We start from the raw sequence: 22,555 nt of genomic DNA on the forward strand, positions 1-22,555 counted from the left end.
TCAATTTATTTTGTTATGTGATTTGGCGTTTTGTTTTTTAATTTGTTTTTTTGTTATGTGATTTGCAATTGTGTCTTTTAATTTGGCGTTGTGTTTTTTAATTTGCCGTTGTGTGTTTTGATTTGCCGTTGTGTTTTGCACTTCCGGGCCACCGTAATATACTACATCGATGAATTCTAAACTGTCATGACTGAATGGAATTTAAGAAGGCCAAATCAATCCATACCAGTGACTATAGATAATGTTGCAAATATTGTTAATTCAGTACGTGACACAGATGGATTCGGACCACAAATAGGATGTCTTGCTCATGTGGTAAACCTAGCTGGTAAGAGAGCTGTAGCAATCAACAGTGTGCCCTGCCTCACTTTACAAACAGTAAAGATTGTTCTCAGCACTTTTATAAATTTTTTTCAGATCAGTCAGAAGTAAGGACATAAACATTATGCACTAAAATGCATGTTAATATGATGGCAATTTAATTTTTGCTCGTTAGCAAAAAAAAAAAAAAAAGTTTTTTTTTTTTTTAACAGAGGATTAAATGTATTGAATCGGATCGAAAATCGTGTCCCCCGTATCAAAAATTGTACCGAACCGTTACTTAACTGTATTGTTGCATCCCCATGGAACACCATTGCAGAAGCTATGACGGGAAAAGTTTTCATTTGCCTAAATGCTTAAGTTATTAAGTGTAATTTTTTGTTGTTGTTGTTGAAATTTTATTTATTCTGTAGCATTAATATTGTTATCTTAAGAGGCATGGTCTATTGTTTTTAGTTGTGATTTCTTAAAAAGTATTTTTGAATTTAAGAGTAAATATTTATCGCATTTAAATGGGTGTACTTGATCAATTAATATATACCGTATTCTCACTGTGTTGTTGTAAATTGGTTTAGAAAAAAATTGTGTGGGGGGAAACAATAATATCGCTATAATTTATGAGAATAATTATCACACACTAAAATTTATCGCGACAGGCCTACCTTCGTAACGAATTCTCAGTTGGCAGAAAAAAAACTCAACTTCATGTTTAAATAGTCTACATATTTTTATGATCATTATAAAGGCATTTACACAACCAAATAACGCCGGGAAAGTTTAATATTAAAAAAAAACAAAAAAAAACGCAGTTTTGCACACACAGAGGAGAAGATTCAAAAGGATCACATTTGTGTTGCCTTTGTGTGTATAAATAAAAGTGTCTTTTGTAACTAATTCTCAGTTGGCAGAAAAAAACAATTTTTTTAAAAATGTTTAAATAGTCTACATATTTTAATGATCATTATAAAAGCATTTACACAACGAAATAAGGCTGGGAACGTTTAATATAAAACAAAATAAACATGCCTGGCCACGGCGTTCATGTGCGTGCACAAGCAAATGCACAATACAGAGAGCCTGCTCTCGGTTTTATCCCCTTTTTTACGTGAATGCTTAACATTTTGGGGGGTCGGGTCGGGTGTTGCTTCTCGCCGTGTTTTAAAGACTATCACAAGAGGGACTTAGTTCTTCACAAGATTTGATCTTAAACTTTCAGTCTTCAAAATATTTCAACCAAAACTATTTTTGGCCGAAAGTGTTTAGCAACAAATTTTCGGTCACACCTCTATGCGTAATGTCTCTTGCACCTCAAAATGAAACCACTTTTTTAAATTTTTTTTTTTTATATGAATACTTTTTAAAACCGCAGGACGCACTGAATCCGCACAACGTGAACTGCGAAGTCGTGAGGGATTACTGTACTTTCTTCTCAAGTTTTGCACAAAGGAAAGATTGGCCAATGACGTGGTGGTTGTCCATAAAATATTTCTATGGTTTTCTTGTGTCTTGCAGCTTTCAGAAAATATCTTTGTGCTGACCAGCAGGAGCCACAATCTCCTGGCGTTAAAGAGGATGTTGAGCTCCCCCAAATCAAAGAGGAGAAGGAGCCAGAGCCCTGTCAACAGAACGAGCAACTTCCTCTCATAAAGGAGGAGGAGCTGCCATGTGTTAAAGAGGAGGGAGGTATCAGTAGGTCGACTGGTGAGCCCTGTAAGAGTGAAGATGGTCCGATTGAGGCCAGCAGAAGGGCGGAGCCACTAACCGACAGTAGCTCAACAGAAGGATTGCAAGCGGACAGTTTCATGGCTCCTCTATCAGATAGCGAAGACGCCATGTCACACTCGCCTGACAGTGATGATGGTCATAAAAAAGCTGACAGTGACGACAAACGCAAATGCTCTCAGTGTAGGAAAACCTTTGCTACTAAGCAAAGTTGTCTCAGGCATATGAGGAGGAGTCACACTGGAGAAATACCATTTTCCTGCTCAGTTTGTGGCCAAATTTTCAGTCAAAAGAGTGCCTTAAAAGTGCACATAAGAAACCACACTGGCGAAAAACCGTTTTCCTGTTCAGCTTGTGGTCAAAGATTCCGCCGCAAGAGCGCCTTACAAATACACCAACGAACCCACACGGGAGAAAAACCATTTTCCTGCCCAGTCTGTGGTAAAGTATTCGCTCTAAAGCACAACTTGAACATACACGCAAGAACCCACACTGGCGAAAAACCTTTTTCCTGCTCAGTTTGTGGTCAAAGATTCAGTCACAAGAACGCCTTAAAAATACACACAAGAACCCACACTGGCGAAAAACCTTTTTCCTGCTCTATTTGTGGTCAAAGATTCAGTCACAAAAGCACCTTAAAATTGCACACAAGAACTCATACTGGAGAAAAACCTTTTACCTGCTCAGCTTGTGGCCAAAAATTCATTCGCAAGGCCAATTTGAACATACACACAAGAACCCACACTGGCGAAAAACCCTTTTTCTGCTTAATTTGTGGTCAAGGATTCGCTCTAAATAAAACCTTAAAAAGACACGAAGTAACTCACACTGGCGAAAAACGTTTTTCCTGCTCAGTTTGTCGTCAAGGATTCACTCGGAAGAAATACTTAACAAAACACACAATAACCCATACTGGTGAAAAACCTTTTTCCTGCTCAGTTTGTGGTCGACGTTTCGCTGAAAAGCAAAAATTACAAAGACACACAAGAAACCACACTGCTGAAAAACCTTTTTCCTGCTCAGTTTGTGGTCAAGGTTTCGTTAAAAAGCAACATTTACAAAGACACATAAGAACGCACACGGGTGAAAAACCTTTTTCATGCTCAGTTTGTGGTCAAGGATTCACTCGAAAGGGATACTTATCAAAACACGAAATAACCCATTTTAGCGAAAAACCTTTTTCCTGTGTCAAGGATTAACTGGAATGTGTGTTTTGGTGTGAGCAGTGGCCAGTGACTGTTTTGCCTGTCATCCATGCTGCCTTCATCAGATTGTGCATGCAGGACAATTGTATTCTGTAGAGGTTCCTCAAATCCTGTTGAGGATTGGCGCTTTTGATGCCTTACATGTGCTTTGTCCAATCCTTGTATGATGTCGATCCACACTATTGCCAAAAGTATTGGCTCACCGGATTTAACTGCAATAATTGCAATTGCAATTATGTATACAATGCTCTCGCTCTTTAAAACTGGACTTTTCACAGCTAATATATGATACACTAGACCCTATATTACAAAAAATGTAAATCATTTATCAATAATGTCCTTAAATAAGTATGGAAAGTTATGATTTTTTTGTTCAATATTGCAAAAAAAATAAAAGAAAAACTCATAAATGGGATTTTTGTGGTGGAATTGACGTGTATATGACACCATAAACCATTTTAATTTCAAATTACACGCAAATTTTATGCTCTAAATTAAATGGACAGCTATCGATGTATTTACAGTGATACATCTACATACGAAGTGAATCCAAGTAGTGAGTGAGTCCAAATTGTGAGTCCATATAGTCGTATGTCAAGCAGGACTTTCCCATGAGAATACATTGATTCCATTTATTCGTTCCACAGCCCAAAAACCTACACTAAATCCTTAATAAATACTGCTAGTACTATTACAAATGGCAATTACAGATAGTAAAAATAAATATAAAAATTGGAATAATAATATAGTAATGAAAATAATAATGTCATGAATCTGGTTCCATGTGGCGGACGTTTTTAGCGTACTGTACCTGAACGCACCGCGTGGAGAGTGAGAAAGGTGCAGGCAGTCAGGATTTTACTTTCTCTTTAATCTTTTGTTGTTACGTCAACTGCGTGTTGTGTTGCACTAGTTCAGAAGTACTGTAATTTTCGGACTATTACGTCACCACCCACCAAATTTGACACGAAAACGGTATTTGTTCATAGAAAAGCCGCACTGAAATATAAGCCGCAGCTGTCTTCACTGTATCATGGGATATTTACGCCAAAAGATATTAACCTGTAACATTTGACAGCGGCATCATAAGACCAAATGAACCCCATGCTCATTGCTTTAAGCAGCTTCATTTGGCACATCACTGCTCCCATGGGCCATCTGCTGTCAACACTGTTTTTGTCCAACATGCCTCCTAGCATGCATTGCAGCGCTACAGTAAATTACAATCAAAATTAATGGGTCTGTGCTAATTATTTCTTCAGTTACTAGACTCATAAGTCATTAGACTATCATAACTATGGCATAACACTGCCATGAGCATTCATGAATGGTTATGACAGATGTCATTTTGTGTCATCCGGCAAATTATCTCACTTATGAATGGATGACCTAAATGGAGTTAGTGACATAATTTGCCGGATGACACTAAATGACAACCGTCATAAGCATTTATTAATGCCCATGATGGTGTCATTTCATAATTATGATGGTCTTGTTACAGTCTTAAGGTGGTACTGTCAAATTAAGTGTTACCTGATACCCTAACTAGCAATTAATGAAACAACTAGAACAGTAACTGAAGAAATAATGGCAGTCTTTTGACGCTGCTGTCAAATAAAGTGTTACCTATTAACCCAAAGGAATCAACAAATAAACCACACTGGACTATAAGCCGCAGGATTCAAAATGGGGGGATAAAAGTAGCGGCTTCTAGTCTGAAAATTACGGTAATTGATTAAAAGCCTTACGAACTACGATTTCTTTGTCGATGTTACCACAATAATAATTTGAACTGATAATGACTGAGGTCGGAAGAGGACCGTTGAGATCGTAGACATTATATGGCCGTATTAGTATAGGAGCATGTAAGGAGGACCAAAGGTGAGAAAATAAATAGAAAAATAAAAACACGACTAAAAATACAAAAATAACAACTGAGATTTAAAAATGTGTATATATTAAGCCTGAACGATGTATCGTTTAAACATCGCCATCGCGATGTTCGCATGCGCAATAGTCCCATCGCAATGACATGCGATAGTTTTTTTGTTTTTTTTTAATCCTACAAACTTCATGCTCGCACAGCCTCCCTCCCTCCTTCGCCCAAGTCCTAGTTCCGTAGTCACTGTGGCCCTCGCCTTTTAAAGTTAACCATGGTGACATATGGTTGTCTTTGATCTTGCCAGAGAAGCAGACTTCACATGCGCCTCATACATCAATAATAGTTTAACTTGTAAATAGTTGCTGTGCAAGGAAGCGTGCGCCGGCATGAATGTGTGTGTGTCGAGACGTTCGAGGCAGCCGTACATGTTATGTCGTGGCAATAAACGCTAGAAGTGAGGAGTTTTTCACTTCTACATGTCACTCCAGGAGTCACAGCCGAGGTAGGTAAACAGAAGCATTTAATAAAGCCACGCATTTTTCTACTACGGTACTTTATTCTTGTTTGTAAATGATTCGGTAGGACAGAAATGTTTAAAACTGATCATAATTATTACATTTGAAGTGCTTAAAAAACATTTATTAAAAAATATAATACATAAACACACATATATAAATATATATATATATATATATATATATATATGAATGAATGAATTAAATTTTATCATCATCGGTATCATTGACAATCATTGACAAGTACAAAATGTGATATGATTTGCCCGAAGGAACCGAAGAAGACGACAAAGGTGGACGGGATGAAGCATATGCTTATCAGTTTCCCGTCCCCCATACACCTAAAGACGCACATTCAGACATGGTACATACATCAGATGGCCACAATACTGCACAATAACACAACAATCTGGGTTTAGTAACTCAGCGTCCAGTCAAGCAGCTCGATTAATTTCAGGGCGTACAGGGTTAATTCTTTGGAGCCATACTGGGAGTCGAACTTGCTGGCCCTGAGCGCTTATCGAAGATAAGAGAGTGCTTCAGGGGCTCAGAGTGCGTCTGTACACGGTGAAGGCTGAACAGCGAATGTACACTCACTGGCAACTTTATTAGGTACACCTGTCCATCTGCTCGTTAACGCTTCATTTCTAATCAGCCAATCATATGGCGGCAACTCAGTGCATTTAGGCATGTAGACATGGTTTAAGACAATCTCCTGCAGTTCAAACCGAGCATCAGTATGGGGAAGAAAGGTAATTTGAGTGACTTTGAACGTGGCATGGTTGTTGGTGCCAGAGGGGCTGGTCTGCGTATTTCAGAAACTGCTCATCTACTGGGATTTTCACGCACAACAATCTCTAGGGTTTACAGAGAATGGTCCGATAAAGAAAAAATATCCTGTGAGCGGCAGTTCTGTGGGCGGAAATGCCTTGTTGATGCCAGAGGTCAGAGAAGGATGGCCAGACTGGTTCGAGCTGATAGAAAGGCAACAGAGACTCAAATAACCACCCCGTTACAACCAAGGTAGGCAGAAGAGCATATCTGAGCACACAGTTCGTCGAACTTTGAGGCAGATGGGCTACAGCAGCAGAAGACCACGCCGGTGCACAAACTCATCGAAATTGGACAATAGAAGATTGGAAAAACGTTGTCTGGTCTGATGAGTCTCGATTTCTGCTGCGACATTCGGTCATATTTTGGTGTCAACAACATGAAAGCATGGATCCATCCTGCCTTGTATCAACTGTTCAGGCTGGTGGTGGTGGTGTAATGGTGTGGGGAATATTTTCTTGGCACTCTTTGGGCCCCTTGGTACCAATTGTCGCGGCAGGTTCTGGTCCCCACTAACAGCGAAAAATGAGGGATCACTGCACACTGTCACGACGAATCATCCAAAATCTTTCCAAACTCCTATTCAAGTCAGGTGAAAATTTCTTTAAATTTTTTTTTTTTTTTTAATATCGCAAACCCCAGAAAAATCAATAGTTTTTTCCAACATCGTTTAGGCCTAGTATATACAGGGCAATAATTATTTCTTTTTAATTAATCACGTTAAAATATTTGACGCATTAACGCATGCACAAAATGACTTATTCATGCGTTACCTCAAACAGTTTACAATGACACCGTGTTACCACGTTGAGAGCGAAAAAGCAGAAAGATGAGAGTGAACACAGGTGTTCGTTGGACCGCGCCTTTTATTGGCTTAACCTTTGGCAGCCATTACTAACAGTCATGGCTGCCCAACTTCCCATCATGCATTTGAGCGGAGCAGGAGACGATCTTAACACGCCTAATTGAACACAGCGCAGAACGCATTTGGGCGGAGCAAGAGACGATCTTTTTCTTAACATGCCTAATTGAACACAATGCTGAACATATGGTATACCATTTGTAGCCACTACTGACAGTCATGATTGTCCAACTTCCCATCATGCATTTGGGCGGAGCAGGAGACGATCTTAACACGCCTAATTGAACACAGCGCAGAACGCTTTTGGGGGAGCAAGAGACTATCATTTTCCTAACATGCCTAATTGAACACAACGCAGAACATACTGTATACCATTTGCAGCCACCAGTGACAGTCTTGGTTGCCCAACGTCACATCATGCATTTGGGCAGGAGACGTTCTTTTTCTTAAAAATGACTATAACTTGTACCCAAATTGATCTTTTAAGAACTACAAATCTTTTTATCCGTGGATCACTTCAACAAAGAATTATAATAATGTTAATACCATCTTGTGGATTTATTGTTATAATAAACAAAAAAAGTATTTATGTACAGTATGTTGAATGTTTATGTCCGTCTTATGTCTTATTTTTCCATTCCAACAATAATTTATGGAAAAATATGTCATATTTTAGAGATGGTTTGAATTGTGAATTTTTACAATTTAATCATTTTTAAGCTGTGATTAACTCGATTGAAAATTTTAATCGTTTGACAGCCCTAATATATATATATATATATATTGAAATAAATAATTAGCAAAAAACAGGTAACGAGCTAGTCGTCACCAAATCAAACGAGTAGCCAATGCACGCTGTTGAAGACGACGATTAGCGTTAGCTGTTAGCATTTGCAGTTAATGTCAGCGAATATTGTAAACCAGGGGTCCCCAACCTTTTTTGCACCACGGATCGGTGTTATTTGGGTCTTTTTTTTCACGGACCGGTGTTCTGACAAATTTTGCAACCCATCAAAAATTGCAACGATGCGGTTCTGCGCATGCGCGTAACGTTAAACATAGCCGCAAAATGCGCAAATGCAGCGATTCCAAAGCAAACACTACAAACTTTCTTGAAAGAAAGGAATATTAACTAAGGTTTGATCATGGAAGGACTTGTAGAAAAGCTCTCCTCAGATTCATCCTGCCATGTGCGCTGCACACAACAGCTGCACACCGCGCTCACCATTAACGACTTCACCTTGTCGTTAAACATTAATTAAGTAGCCCGCTTCACAAAGATACGATGTTGGAAATTGTAGCATTGTAGCGATGTCAGGATATTCCAGAATGACTTTAATCCAGAACCTCGGTAGAGTTGTTGTCTTGAATGTACGTTTAATAAGGTCGCCGTCATTTGCGATCTCTGTTTATTCACAAACGGGTCACGAATCCACTCCTTCGCAGTTCGTGGGTCTTCGAGGTTATAGGCTCGTCAGGTGCCCTTTTCGCCATAAAAATATCCTTTTCGCCGTAAAAATATCTCCAAAGATGTCTGTTTTCCAGTTATCTTTGCTCGTGTGGGGGCTAATTATTTCCGGGAACAAATGTGCTGCGCCCGCGGCCTCGTAATACGTAATAACGTATTACGAGGACAAGCGCACATAGATATACTATATACACAAACAAGATGTACTACTAGCTGTCCAATCAATGGACTTCTATGACAACATTGTAATCTGTCCCGTAATATTATATCTAGAGTAGACAGAGATATTGGTGTGTTAAGCAGGGGCACAGGGTTAATTCAGCCAGAATGCGGTCGTTATTAAATTATTATTTCTGTGCGGCCCGGTAGCAAATGCGCCACGGACAGTTACCGGTCCGCAGCCCGGCAGATGGGGACCCCTGTCGTAAACAGTAGTGTCCACGTTATTTTGTTTTAACTAACATCCATTTAAGCGTACTGCTAGTCGTTAGCATCTACATAGCCAACCAATAGGCAAACGGTGAAGACTGACCCCTTCATTGTATATATGGATAAAAAAACAAATACGAGAGTAAAGCACTTTCATTTATTAGTTGAGAATTAATTCAAATTATATATTTTTGTATTTATTTCCACATATATGAGTATAGAAATTTAATACGATCTAACAACTTTCGATCATATTCCATTAGTAATGTGTCTCAAAGTGGAGAATATACCAGTGGTAAGTGCAGATCAAAACAGCCAGTCTCCGTAAACTTAATCTAATAGATGAGATCTTCAGCAGATATGTGGTGCAGTTGGTAACTGGAGTTGTCCTTGGACCGAAAGGTCAGCGGTTCGATTCCCGGCTACGACTGCTCACTGTCGGAGTGCCCTTGGGCAGGGCACTGAACCCTGATTTGCCTCAAATGGGTTGACAGCGCCTTGCATAGCAGCAGCCCCATTGGTGTGGGAATGTGTGCGTGAACGGGTCAATGTGTGCTAAAATAAGTACTGTCCATTTACCATTAATGTAAAGCGCTTTGGACATGGTAACCATGCAGATAAATGTGCTATATAAGAAGTGTCCATCCAGATATACCTTCAAAACTGATATTTTGTTAAACTCCATGGTATTGCCTTAGGAACCTTTACTATGTTGCGATGTAAATTGCAAAAACGAACAGCACTGCAAAGAATTGTACGCCATGTATGATTTTATTATTAAATGTATGATTCTGGTAAAGACAAGAATAGGTCTACTCATCACGCCGATCCTGGGTGGAATTCTCGTGTGGCTGAACTTCGCTTAGCAGCTAGGCAATCCTTCAAAGAATGGGCAGCGTCAGGCAGAGTTAGATTTGAGACTAAAAAAAGCACAGAAATGTAAGGTTTAAAGTGCCTGTGACACGAAAAAGCATATTTATTTCATAATACACGCGGTATTTTATGCCCCTGAATGATATGGACCGCTTGGATGTGTGTGGGAGCGATCGCTATATTTATTTAGTTTTTTGAATCCCGCGCCATCAAAATGAGTGACTTCCGGCTTCGGTCTTGCATTGAGGAGGAGGGCGCTGTGACGTGTACGGTAGAAGACGTTCTCTTCACTATACAGTGTACTGTTGTGGATGAGGACGAAGGATTCAGCTGATTTTGCGGATTAATACTTTTATTTTTTGCATCACGCCAGCCAAACGGCTGCAGAAAAATCATTCTGTATGCGGGAGAGGCGTATGCGCCCTTTTGGAGTTTCAAAAGGTTCCCATTCACCGTGGATATTTACTGTGGGACCATTGGACTTACAAGGAAGTGAGTAAACATCTTGTTTTGTATTATGTCAAATACGAATACAGTGATTACAAAGTAAACACCATAAAATTCCTTTAAATAAAGGACTACTTACGTTTGATCATTGATAGGCATGTAAAAAGCTATCCTCATGCTTATTAGCAGTTAGCTGTTAGCACGTTAGCTGCACAACAACTCCAGCCACCCTCGTCCAGGGAACGAACTGTAAATTGCTCTCCGCCGGGCGGTTTGACGATCCGCAAAGAAACTCGACAACCGGGTCGTCATGTCAAATAATCCAGGCTAGTTATGTGTGATTTTCCACTTCGAAGACTTTGAAACATCCCTCGGTTCGGGTTAGCATGTCGGCTAGCTGTCACTCCTTCTGGTCTGCTTACATTCTCCGAAGCCGGGGAAGGGAAATTACATATGTCCGATTTAGGTGTCATAAAATATCGTTCGGGAGGTGTGACAGTAAAGGTGAAGTCGACAGTTTTGACCATTATGGAGTCATTTTGCCATGTCGTCTTGAATAAATGGATTTTTATTATTTAATATTCCATTTAGCACAAGATTGTTATTTGTCATGACCATGCCATATATTTAGCAATTGGGGAAAGTACTTGGGTAAAAAGAATATCCTGTAAAAATATTGAAGTAAAGAGACAGAAACAATGACATTTTGCCGCTCTCTTCGTCGCGTTTTCCTCATTGTGAATAGTTCCCCCTCGACGGGCTGACTGGTCCTTCTCAAGCCATTTATATAGCTATTGGGGAAAAATACTTGGATAAAAAGAATACCCTGTAAAAATATTGGGAGTAGAGAGACTGAAACAATGACATTTTGCGGCTCTCTTCGTCGCGTTTTCCTCGTTCTGAACAATTCCCCCTCAATGGGCTGAATAGTAAAACCGATGAGCCCAGTCTACCGCTGACGTCATCCACCTGTTGGGGACGCTAAAGCCCTATAATGGAAGGCGTGGCTAACCGGCAGATTAAAAGACTAATTTCTCGTCATCTGCGCTTTGCTAAATTGTTGTATATAGTCGAATCGTCTCAAAATATGATTCTAATTCACATAATAATGCCATTTAAGACTTTTTTTCTGGTGTCATATGCTCTTTAAGCTTGCTGTACGTTTTAATGAGTAGGAATGAGGTCAGTATTCAGTACTCCCTTTCTGACAAACTTAGTAATCATAGCTTAGGGCAAAAATGTATAAAGAGCCATATTGGAACAAAATAACAAAAAAACATATGTGGAGCCGCAAAAAAATTAAAACCCTTAAATAAGCCTAATAATTAAGGCAACACATGCTGTATGTATGTATGTATATTAGCCTGCTATCAAAATGACTAAGTTGGCCAAAAATACATAATGAGCCTCCATGATTTAATGTTTATTCTCCCTGCAGCGCATCCAACGCACAGCGTGACTACTCTGTTGTATGATGCCACCTCAAGTTTAACTTAATTAAAATATTAACAAATTGCTTCATTGCTTTAATGAAATGAAAGAAATACAATCAAGAAATCCCGATTTTTTATTTTATTTTATTATTTTTTTTTTTTTTTATTTAGAAAAACAACATGGAACGTGCATAACATGCCCTTAACATAGGCATGTTTATTATCTCGGTTTTGTTTTTGAAGTCTGCAAATAGGTGTTCTGATATCTTGATGAACGTCTCCTTCATGTACACACCATCTGTGAACGGTTTTCCATGCTTTATTATCTCCCGAGTTGCAACAAAACTTGCAACTTGCACTTGTTTAGTGATGCAATCCACTTCCTAAATCTATTGTTGCACTCCTCTTAAGGTCTTTAGAAGTAATGCAATCACACTTTTTCTCTTGCTCCCAATTGAGTACTCGGCTTCAAATGTAGCATGCCTTCCCTGGAAATGTCTCTCCACATATCTCTTTTTGTTTTTTGACAACTTCTCGCCACAGATTAAACATTTAGGCCAGGGGTCAGTAACCTTAGACACTCAAAGAGCCATTTTTAACAGTTTCCCGCCAAAATAAAAATACCAGGAGCCACAAAAGCCCTTTGACATGTAACATTTTAATGAAGTGCAACAAAATTCACAGTGGAAGAATGATTGGGTGTCTAACATTGTCCATGGCACTGAAAAAGCTCAATGTCATAGTCACGAAGACCCACAGCAAATTAACAAAAAAGCTACATGCGGCTCTGGAGCCGCAGGTTGCAGACCCCTGATTTATGCAATCCTTCCGCATTGGCAATGAATGCAAATGATTTGGTCCAAGAAACGTTGAATCCTTTGTTGTCCTCAGTTATTTTTCTCCTTTTCCCTTTCGGATCCATGGCCCATCTCACAGCGCTGGTTTGTTTGCAAACCTAAGCCGACCCCCGGCATAGGGTGACCAAACGTCCTCTTTTGCCCGGACATGTCCACTTTTCAAGTCCTGTCCGAATCGTCCAGTTGGGTTTAATAAATTCATTAAAAAATGTGCGGTTTTCATTTTTCACAGGACCAATTTTAAGAGAATCCCTCTGGCCGCTGAGCAGCGCCTGCCTGCGTTGACATAGTTCTAAGAGACGTTTATTGTTGTATTGTGTTACCGGCATCCCCAATGGGCCGCTATCCTTTTTCAACATGACTGCCATTACAAATATAGCGCAGAAGAAGAAATTGGGCATGGCAAAAGAGAGCAAGAGGCAGTGGTAGTTGAAGTTGCGCGGGAGCGCTGTGTTGAGTGGCAGTGTGCCACACTGGTTCTGTTTTGTTCATAAAAAGTCTCCACTGAAAAAGCCATCTGGCACGTCCATGTGTTTTATACACTTTGTCATCCACTAGAAGGAAGAACCGTATCTGTAAGTTTATGTCCTATTAATGTCGATCATGTGTTTTCTGTTGTGTATTGGGATATATGCATTGCCATAGGTTTGCATAGGGGCGGTCCCACGAGCGTCCCTTTTCAGCAGGGGTGTCCAAACTTTTTGCAAAGTGGGCCAGATTTGGTATGGGAAAAATGTGGGGGGCCAACCTTGGCTGACGTCCTTTACATAGAACAATATATTTAAGCAAATTTTAGCAAGCCATTCTGTGTGTCACATTTGCTTTATTATTATTATTATTTTTAAATAATATTTTCAACATTCTCGCAGATAGCCTTTGTGGTGTTCTCTTTAGACTCTCGGGCTCTTGCAAAATACTGCTGCTGTGAAATTAAGCTAACTTCAAGTTGCTTCAATTCCTCGCTGCGTATCTTCCCAATAATCTTGTCGTACATGTCAGCGTGTCTTGTTTGGTAATATCGCCTCACAATGAACTCTTTAAAAACAGCAACTGTCTCTCTGCAAATTAGGGAGACACAGTTGTTGCGTATTTTAGTGAAGAAATAGTCCAATTTCCACCTACCCTTGAAGGGTCGGACGTCGCAGTCAACTTTCTTTTTTTTGTTGATTGTCGCCATTTTAGAAAATTGGGAGGACAGGATTACACGGGATGATGTTGCTTAGGGTGCTGCTGCCTTTTAGTGGGTAAATGAGGAGAAGCATTTAGTATGTAGGCTACTTCATATGCTGGTTGATTTTTTGACAGAGGCTGGGGGCCGGATGAAATTTGACCAAGGGCTGCATTTGGCCCCCGGGCCGGACTTTTCTGCTTTTCAGGATGCTTAAATTGAAGCAACCTTATTCACGTTGTATAATGACTTCAGGTATATACTGTAGTTAATTTAGGTTGTCGTGCCATATGTTGTAAGGATAGAACTGACCCTACCATTATTAAGTGAATTGTTTTCATCATGTTCAGACTTACCCCTTTTCACATGCTGAATGTGCCGGTCCATTTTTTCCCCTAAAACGCACGTTTGATGACTCCCCATACAAGCACTTACAGGTCCGACAGAAATACAACATGTCGACAAAATGCCGCGTCCTCCAACCCATTGGAAAAGGAGGGACATAAGAAGTTGGTTTTTTTGGCCAGCAGCAGCCTGAAAGTAATGTAAAAAGACGTCAATGTTGTGGACGTGGGAACACACCACTAATTTTGCTGCTGAAAGTCCGACCTGCATCAGAGTTAGTGTAACATTAAACTGTGTGAATTTGCTAATCTGCAAAACTCGAGTAATAAGCTGCTTAGACTGAGAATGGCCTCCGGTTGCCTGGCACGGCCAGACTGTTCTCCTTGTATTTTTCAAACACTGTGAGAATAGTCTAGCACTAAACTCCTTAATGGCCTCTTGAGCCGAACGAAATCATCCGTGCAATCAGATTCGATTATTTGTGTGACGTGTTCTTAACGAGCAACGTCACTCTTGCGCGTCGGAAGTCGTCTCCACAACAACACAGATGGCGAAATGGAGAGCCGAGAATGTGTTCCAATCTGTGGTAAAATCAGTTTTAAATGACCAAAAACACATCGACACTCTTGTAGTAATTGTTTTGCATTGGTGTATTTGGTTGAAAGTTAGTATTATAAGTAAAGTAGCTGTGTTTCTTATGCCTAAGGGTTCCGTCATCTATGTTAACAAAAGGAAATTCCAACTTGACACAGGAGTATTTCTTAACAATTAGCGTGTGTTGAAATTGACTGACACTTTGCACGTACGGTACTGTGCTGCCTTTGACGTGTTCCCTGTGAGCCTAGTGCCCAGTTAAGTTTTTTACTATCAATACGTATACTGTATAATCATATGCTCATGTACCCAAAAGAGTAAGTCAAAAATATCTTGATTCAACTTTGGATACAAACTAGTGCATGCGTGCGCAGTCAGAGATTGTATACATACATACATTTCTATGGGTCTGGATTATATTATTATTTTTATCATTATTTATTTGGGGGAGGGGGGTTATTGTTTGATTATTTTTCAGGAAGAATAAAGCCTGTTGAATAAAAAAAAATATTGCCATATAGTATAATACAGTATATACTATATGGCAATATATACTGGACTGTCTCAGGAAATTAGAATACACAATATTCTAATTTTTTGAGACAGTCCTGTGTATATATACAGGACTGTCTCAGGAAATTAGAATACACAATATTCTAATTTCCTGACTGTCTCATTCTTTACAACAACCATACTTACGGACAAATGTTGTCCAAGGATTATAAGCACAACAGAGACGTCGTGCAGCCATAATGAACTGGCAAGAAATCAATAAACCATGTCGCAAAGCGACCATAAGAGTTCGCTGTTAGACAGCACAAAACGCCTTGCTGTAAAGCTTACCAAAAGGCAGAATACTGTCTGAGCGGGACATGTGCGTTAATTGCGTGAAATATTTTAACGTGATTAATTAAAAAAATTAATTACCGCACGTTAACGCGTTATTTATATATATATGTCAACAATAACGCGTTAACGACCATGATTAATCTGGAAATATTAACGCATTAAAGAAAGATAACGCAATTTACCGCTCACACCAAGTTTGGTCACAACTGCCTCCCGTAGTCCCACACGCTGATGTTTACATTCTCCGCGCGGCAATGCAGGACAAAATGCAGCCACCCACGATGAGTTAGGATGATGACCCAGGACTGCTTCATGGCAAATTCCGTTTTAAAAAGCTGCCAAATGAAAGTCTAGATAAAACCAAAGTTGTGTGCACATACTGCTGTAATGAACTGTCCTTCACAATCAAAGCTCAACCAGCCTAAAGTACCACCTTCAGGCGAAGCATATCTTCGCTAGTGTTACACTGGCAGCGTGCGGACTCGGACTTGTCAACAAAAAGACAACAAGTAGGTTGATTCCTGCTATCGCTATATGGGTAGCCAGAGACTGTAGAGTGACCCATTATCATAGTCGAAGACGAGGGCCTTGAAAATCAATTGACAACAACCAATGACAAACCACTAGACAGGTACAAGGCAGTGCCAGCATCGACTTATGTCCACTACAGTGGTAATCTGCGCACAGTGGTGCCCGCAGTAAGCTGGCCTACCTTGCAAAAAAAGTATCTGGTCACACCTGCCACAACCATTCCTTGCGAGAGACTGTTTTCTTTGACTGGGCACATTGTTCAAAAGAAAAGGTCTGCTCTGTTATCTGAAAATGTCAACAAGCTAGTTTGCCTGAGCAGTTAGTTAAAAAAAGTATGTAAGGGTAAAGTAAAAGAGTATGACTGGCTAACTTAAGCAGTGTTTCTAAACACCTTGACACACAGTTTAGTGTAATGTTTTTCAGTTAAGTGTGTGAAAATTTACAGTTTATTTTTTTATATCTCACACAGCTTTCAGGCCATTTAGTGTAACACTGCAAATGCTGCATTTATTTGGTTGAAATGTTCAATTTAACAGACAAGTTGTGTACACATTTTTGAAACACTAGCTATTGTTACTGTATTGTGCTTGTCTGCTCTTTAAATTGTTAGTTAATTTTGGGTAATATGCCAAACGGTACTTAAGCCACATTGTTAGTCTGAGGCATTTTAATCCGTTAAAGCTCTTTGCTGTATAATACAGACAATTTATTTTATTTTTTTATACAAGCTGAGTTGTTAGATAACATTTTAAAACTCTTTTTGTTCAAGTATTAATTCATTCACACATCATACATTTTAAAACAAAACATCTTAAAACAAATTTTAAGTCAATTATAGTATTTTCCTAAAAAATTTTTCCTGAAGAGCAACTTTATTCATCGCGAGGGAAATGTGAGGAATCATGATTAATCACACAGTTGACATATGATTAACTAGATTAAATTTTGTAATCGTTTGACAGCACTAATATATATATATATATATATATATACACAGTGCCTTGCAAAAGTATTCGGCCCCCTTGAATCTTGCAACCTTTCGCCACATTTCAGGCTTCAAACAAAGATATGAAATTTATTTTTTTTGTCAAGAATCAACAACAAGCGGGACACAATCGTGAAGTGGAACAACATTTATTGGATAATTTAAACTTTTTTAACAAATAAAAAGCTGAAAAGTGGGGCGTGCAATATTATTCGGCCCCGTTGCGTTAATACTTTGTAGCGCCACCTTTTGCTGCAATTACAGCTGCAAGTCGCTTGGGGTATGTTTCTATCAGTTTTGCACATCGAGAGACTGACATTCTTGCCCATTCTTCCTTGCAAAACAGCTCGAGCTCAGTGAGGTTGGATGGAGAGTGTTTGTGAACAGCAGTCTTCAGCTCTTTCCACAGATTCGCGATTGGATTCAGGTCTGGACTTTGACTTGGCCATTCTAACACCTGGATACGTTTATTTTTTAACCATTCCATTGTAGATTTGGCTTTATGTTTTGGATCATTGTCCTGTTGGAAGATAAATCTCCGTCGCAGTCTCAGGTCTGCATTATATTATAATTATTATTTTATCATATACTATATAACAGGGGTCAGCAACCTTTTTGGTGTGGCGTGCCACTTTCAAATTTTCTTGTCAATCAGTGTGCCACACCAAGATTAATGACGCACATCCGAATTTTTATATCCAACAGAGCTCCAAAGAAAACAACATGAACATACGTTGAAATCTTACAACTACCATTCTTCTTTATCAAATAACTAAAAAATAAAAGTATATTGTAGAAAATATCAAAACTTGACACTTATGTAAACATATCACACACACACAACCCAGCAAGAAAAGGGGAACAAGCGTGATTCTCAGTGCAGGTCTCTCACAGTACAGAGCGGGCTGTTTTAACCTTCAAAGTCAGGCGACTATTTTGTCTTTTTCACTAACAGTGAATTATATGCACAATTTTAGATTTCATATAACAAATACAAAAGATGCCTACCTTAATGTGATCCCTGGCCCTGTTTTCCATGAATTTCATGTTTCGTCTCGTAGTTGCGTTTGACACTTGTTGTGCGACACACACACAACGCTCCCGAGGCATAATGCACAGAGCAAGCGGAAGTAACCAGCCAACCAGTTGTTACCGGCACCCCCAAGGGGCCGCTGTCCCCTACAGTATGACCAGCTTAATAGTTAAGCGTAAGAAAAAGAGAGGCAAGGAGCAAGGTGTTGAGAGAGAGTTGTGCGAAGAGCGCCATGAAAAGTGGCTGTGTCCCATGCTGGTTTTAGTTTTGTTAATAAAAGTCTCCAGCAAAATACCATCCAACGTGTCACTGTGTTTTTATACACATCACTACCTCTCTGAAGTAAGCACCGGGTGAATCAACGACAACAAGCTACGTTAATCGCCTGTCCACCACACCCTACGGTGCAGAGTTGCAATTACCAAAAAGTGCAATTGGTAACACAGTGTACTTCCGCCAGTTCTCTGATTGGTCGGCTTCGTGACATGTTAGTAGAGTGGGCTGAATTAAACGCACAGAGAAAAAAATCCGACAAGCGCAGGAGTCGAGAAATTGGGGAAGAGCTGGAGGTGTGCTCAAAATCCATTATTGCTCGCATATAACGCCACAGTCAGAGTGGGTGAGAGGGGCGGTCCCGTAAAGCCCCTAAATAACAGGGCGCGCAACTGAAAATGCCTTAATTTCCGGTAAAAAGGCACATTGTAAATGGGCTCGCTTCCGCTATCCAAACAGCTAAACATGAAAAGGTTCACACTCCGGATGTTTTCAGTAATCCTTTATGTGTCTGTTTTCTTATTTATGAAACTAAAACAATGAAAAAATACATGCAATCAGCAACAATGCTGCAAATAACAAAAATGCCATCCATATATGCAAACACAATTAGCCTGTATTCAGTAGTTCTTAATTAGAAATATCAAACACATTTCCCCTCAAACATGCAACCTAAAGACAATATAAAGAGTGTAATTCTCAATTTGACAACAAAATACTCACAGACGTTGCTCTAAAGAACACAAATGCCACTCAAGTTGTGAGAGTGGAGCTGCCATGTAACACACTGAATCCCATTTGGAGAACTTCCTATTTGCATTTTTCTTCTGTTTTTTAGAACCAATAAATAAAACGGCCACAAGATGGGGCGCTTGAGCAAATGATAAAGATACAACCGACAATAAACATAACACGCTTTTTTTTTTTTTTTTTTTTGCCATGCCCTCGCGTGTCACTAATTAACCCTTCGCGTGCCAGTGCTGACACGCGTGTCATAGGTTGCCGACCCCTGCTATATGATATATATTATTTTATCCTTATTTATTTTATTTTTTTTGTTTGATTATTTTTTAGGAAGAAAAAAGCCTGTTGAGTTACCTGTTGAGTAAAAAAAAAATATTGCCATGTAGTATATTATATATACAGGGGTGCACATATTTTTTTTGCCCAGGTTCTCAGATGAGGACCTGGAGATGTGACTTGGTCCTCATTGAGCTTGAGAGCCGACCGGCCTGATGCAATAAAATCATGACAAGCTTTACTTAGAGCCAATTACCTTTAATTAATTATATTAACAATTAACGCTTGATTAACATCAACTGGCACAACAAAATTGCCATTACTTTGAAGTGAAATGTAAAGAAATAAACATAAAAGCACTAATTCAAAATGAAGGGCATTATGCAGCTCCCACATTAACTCCAAGCCTTTGTAAAAGTGGGATGTCCTACTCATAAGAGGTCATTGAACGTGCATGTTTAGCTTTGTGAAATGCGAGCAAAAACACGTTTGTCAGTGCATGGCGCTGTTCTTCATTAATTTTATTCCGCCACTTGTCCATAGAGCGAGTAGGGTCCTGTCTGACATTGCCACATGCTGTTTTTTTCGTGCTTTTCAAAGTTTGGATGGCTGAAATTATTTAACCCCATATAAAATGCGCTGCTCTTATCAGTGACATTGGGATTCTCACGGCCAATTTTGCACCACATTTCCGTGCGAGCATCATTTGCTTCTAGCCATGGTACCTCCTGCAGCCACTTTTCAGCAAAAGTCCTTTTTTTCAATAGCTCCGGTGACATCTCTGTCGTCTGTCTGTCTTTTGACGGGGGTGGGGGAACACGGAAATAATTACTCAGTGGGGCCTGCCACTTTGACATTTTGAGAAGTGATTTTCTCCTGTCCGCCGCTAATACAGTGGTCCGCCATCGGTACGCAAAAGCGTATGGAAGCCATTGAGGGCCAGCGCGTTTGTCTACGTCCAGTACGCATGCTCGCATGCGGACCACTTATGTGCACCCCTTATATATACACTATATGGCAGGGGTCCCCAACCATCCAGCAACATACATGTGCAACACGCATTTGCTACCGGGCCGCACAGAAATAATAATTTATTAACGACTGCATTCTGGCCGAATTAACTTTGGCCTGTGCCCCTAAACACACCAATGTCCCTGTCTACTCTAGATATAATTCTACAGGATAGAATGTCGTCATAGAAATCCATTTATTTGACTGCTAGCAGTACATCTCGTTTTGTATATCTATGCGCGCTTGTCCTCGATAATAACGTATGACGTAGGGCAGGCACATCACATTTGTTCCCAGAATGACTGAAAAACAGACGTCTTTAGACAGAATTTTTACAGGAAAAAGGGCACCTGACGAGCCAGAAGAGCCTACAACCTCAAAGAGAACAAAATCTACGCTACTTCCCAATCACTAAAGACCCACGAACTGCGAAGGAGTGGATTCGTGACCCGTTTGTGAATATACCGAGTGATTCGAGCATGTCTGTGCAACAGAAGGATCAGCCTGCAGAGATCGCAAATGACAGTGACCTGAAACGTACATTTGAGACAACAACTCTACGGAGGTTCTGGATTAAAGTCATTCAGGAATATCCTGACATTGCTACGAGAGCACTGAAAACTGTGCTACAATTTCCAACATTGTATCTTTTTGAAGCGGGCTTCTCTCATTCTCCCATCACACCTAGATGGGACCGTCTCAACGAAACAAGCTCAAGCCTCCCACTGATACAGCGGGTGAGTTATGTTTTTCCTGCAATTAACACGACGGGGCTAAAACCACATGTTATTTTATATTTGCTGTATTTTTCTGCCGCACATTGCCGGTGTTGTGACAAATTTTGCACCCGCTTACCGTTAAAAATGTCAGCGAATGCAGCGATTGCAAAGTAACACTACAAACAAAAGAAAAGAAAAAGAAAGGAATATTAACTTATGTTTGATCACGGACGGAAATGTAAAAAAGTTCTCCTCAGACACATTCTGGCATGTTAGCTGCACACAACAACTTCACGCCGCTCTCTCACTTAATAACATCACAGTGTCATTAAGCATTGATTTATGCAATTTTCATGTTGCACATACAGTATATGTTGCTGATGTAACTAGTTTTTTTTTTAGCACTGTTGGATAACATTGAGAGTCCAACTGAATATAAAAGAGGGCTTTTTCACCGCCACAAAAGCTTTGGGAGAAAAATTTTATGAGGGCACAAAATTTGACAGAACGCCGGTCCATGAAAAAAAGACCCAAATCACACCGGTCCATGGTGCAAAAAATGCTTGGGACCCCTGCTATATGGCTTTTTTTTTTTTTTAATATAAAACTGAATTTTTCTATCCAGACTGAGGAGGCACACTTTAAATATATGAAAGTGATATAGGCAGGGGTGCACATAAGTGGTCCGCATGCGCGCATGCGTACTGGACGTAGACAAACGCGCTGGCCGTCAACGGATTCCATACGCTTTTGCGTACCGATGGCTGACCACTGTATTTGCGGTAGGCCTGAACGATATTGGAAAAAACTATTGTTGCAATTTTTTTGAGGTTTGCAATATATTGCGATTTTATATTACGATATTATATATTTTTTTAAAAATCTTTTTTAAAGAAATTTTCACTAGATGACTTGAATAGCTGTTTGGAAATACTTTACTTGACACACCGTGACCACAGTGTATTCATATAATACCGTTTCATTTGTGAATGATGAAGATTGCTTTATGAAGGGATCCAGGAAGCCATGTCTGCACAAAATAGATCATTTATTGAACACAATATTTTACACTTCAACAGCAGCAAATACATTAAATGATAAATAAAAGAGCAGGTGCATTAGTCCCCTAAGTTTTTGACAAAATATAGCAATAAATAAAAACTTCTGTAAAATAACAACAAA

At 39.6% G+C, this 22,555-nt stretch overlaps 1 protein-coding gene across 4 annotated transcripts in view; it reads left to right on the top strand.

Annotated features, from left to right (window-relative positions):
• Nucleotides 1-22,555, top strand: part of LOC130927898 (gastrula zinc finger protein XlCGF57.1-like) — a 68,110-nt gene that overhangs the window by 33,607 nt on the left and 11,948 nt on the right. For 3 of the 4 annotated variants that reach the window (XM_057854005.1, XM_057854009.1, XM_057854007.1), the window contains one exon: nucleotides 1,834-21,391. In XM_057854005.1, coding sequence (XP_057709988.1) covers nucleotides 1,834-3,242 — 1,409 coding nt within the window. In that variant the 3' untranslated portion in view covers nucleotides 3,243-21,391. Of the gene's footprint in view, nucleotides 1-1,833; nucleotides 22,006-22,555 lie in introns of those variants that run through there. The other variant, XM_057854006.1, reaches the window with a different exon arrangement.

This window comes from Corythoichthys intestinalis, chromosome 13 (genome assembly GCF_030265065.1).
Source record: "Corythoichthys intestinalis isolate RoL2023-P3 chromosome 13, ASM3026506v1, whole genome shotgun sequence".
NCBI lineage: Eukaryota > Metazoa > Chordata > Actinopteri > Syngnathiformes > Syngnathidae > Corythoichthys > Corythoichthys intestinalis.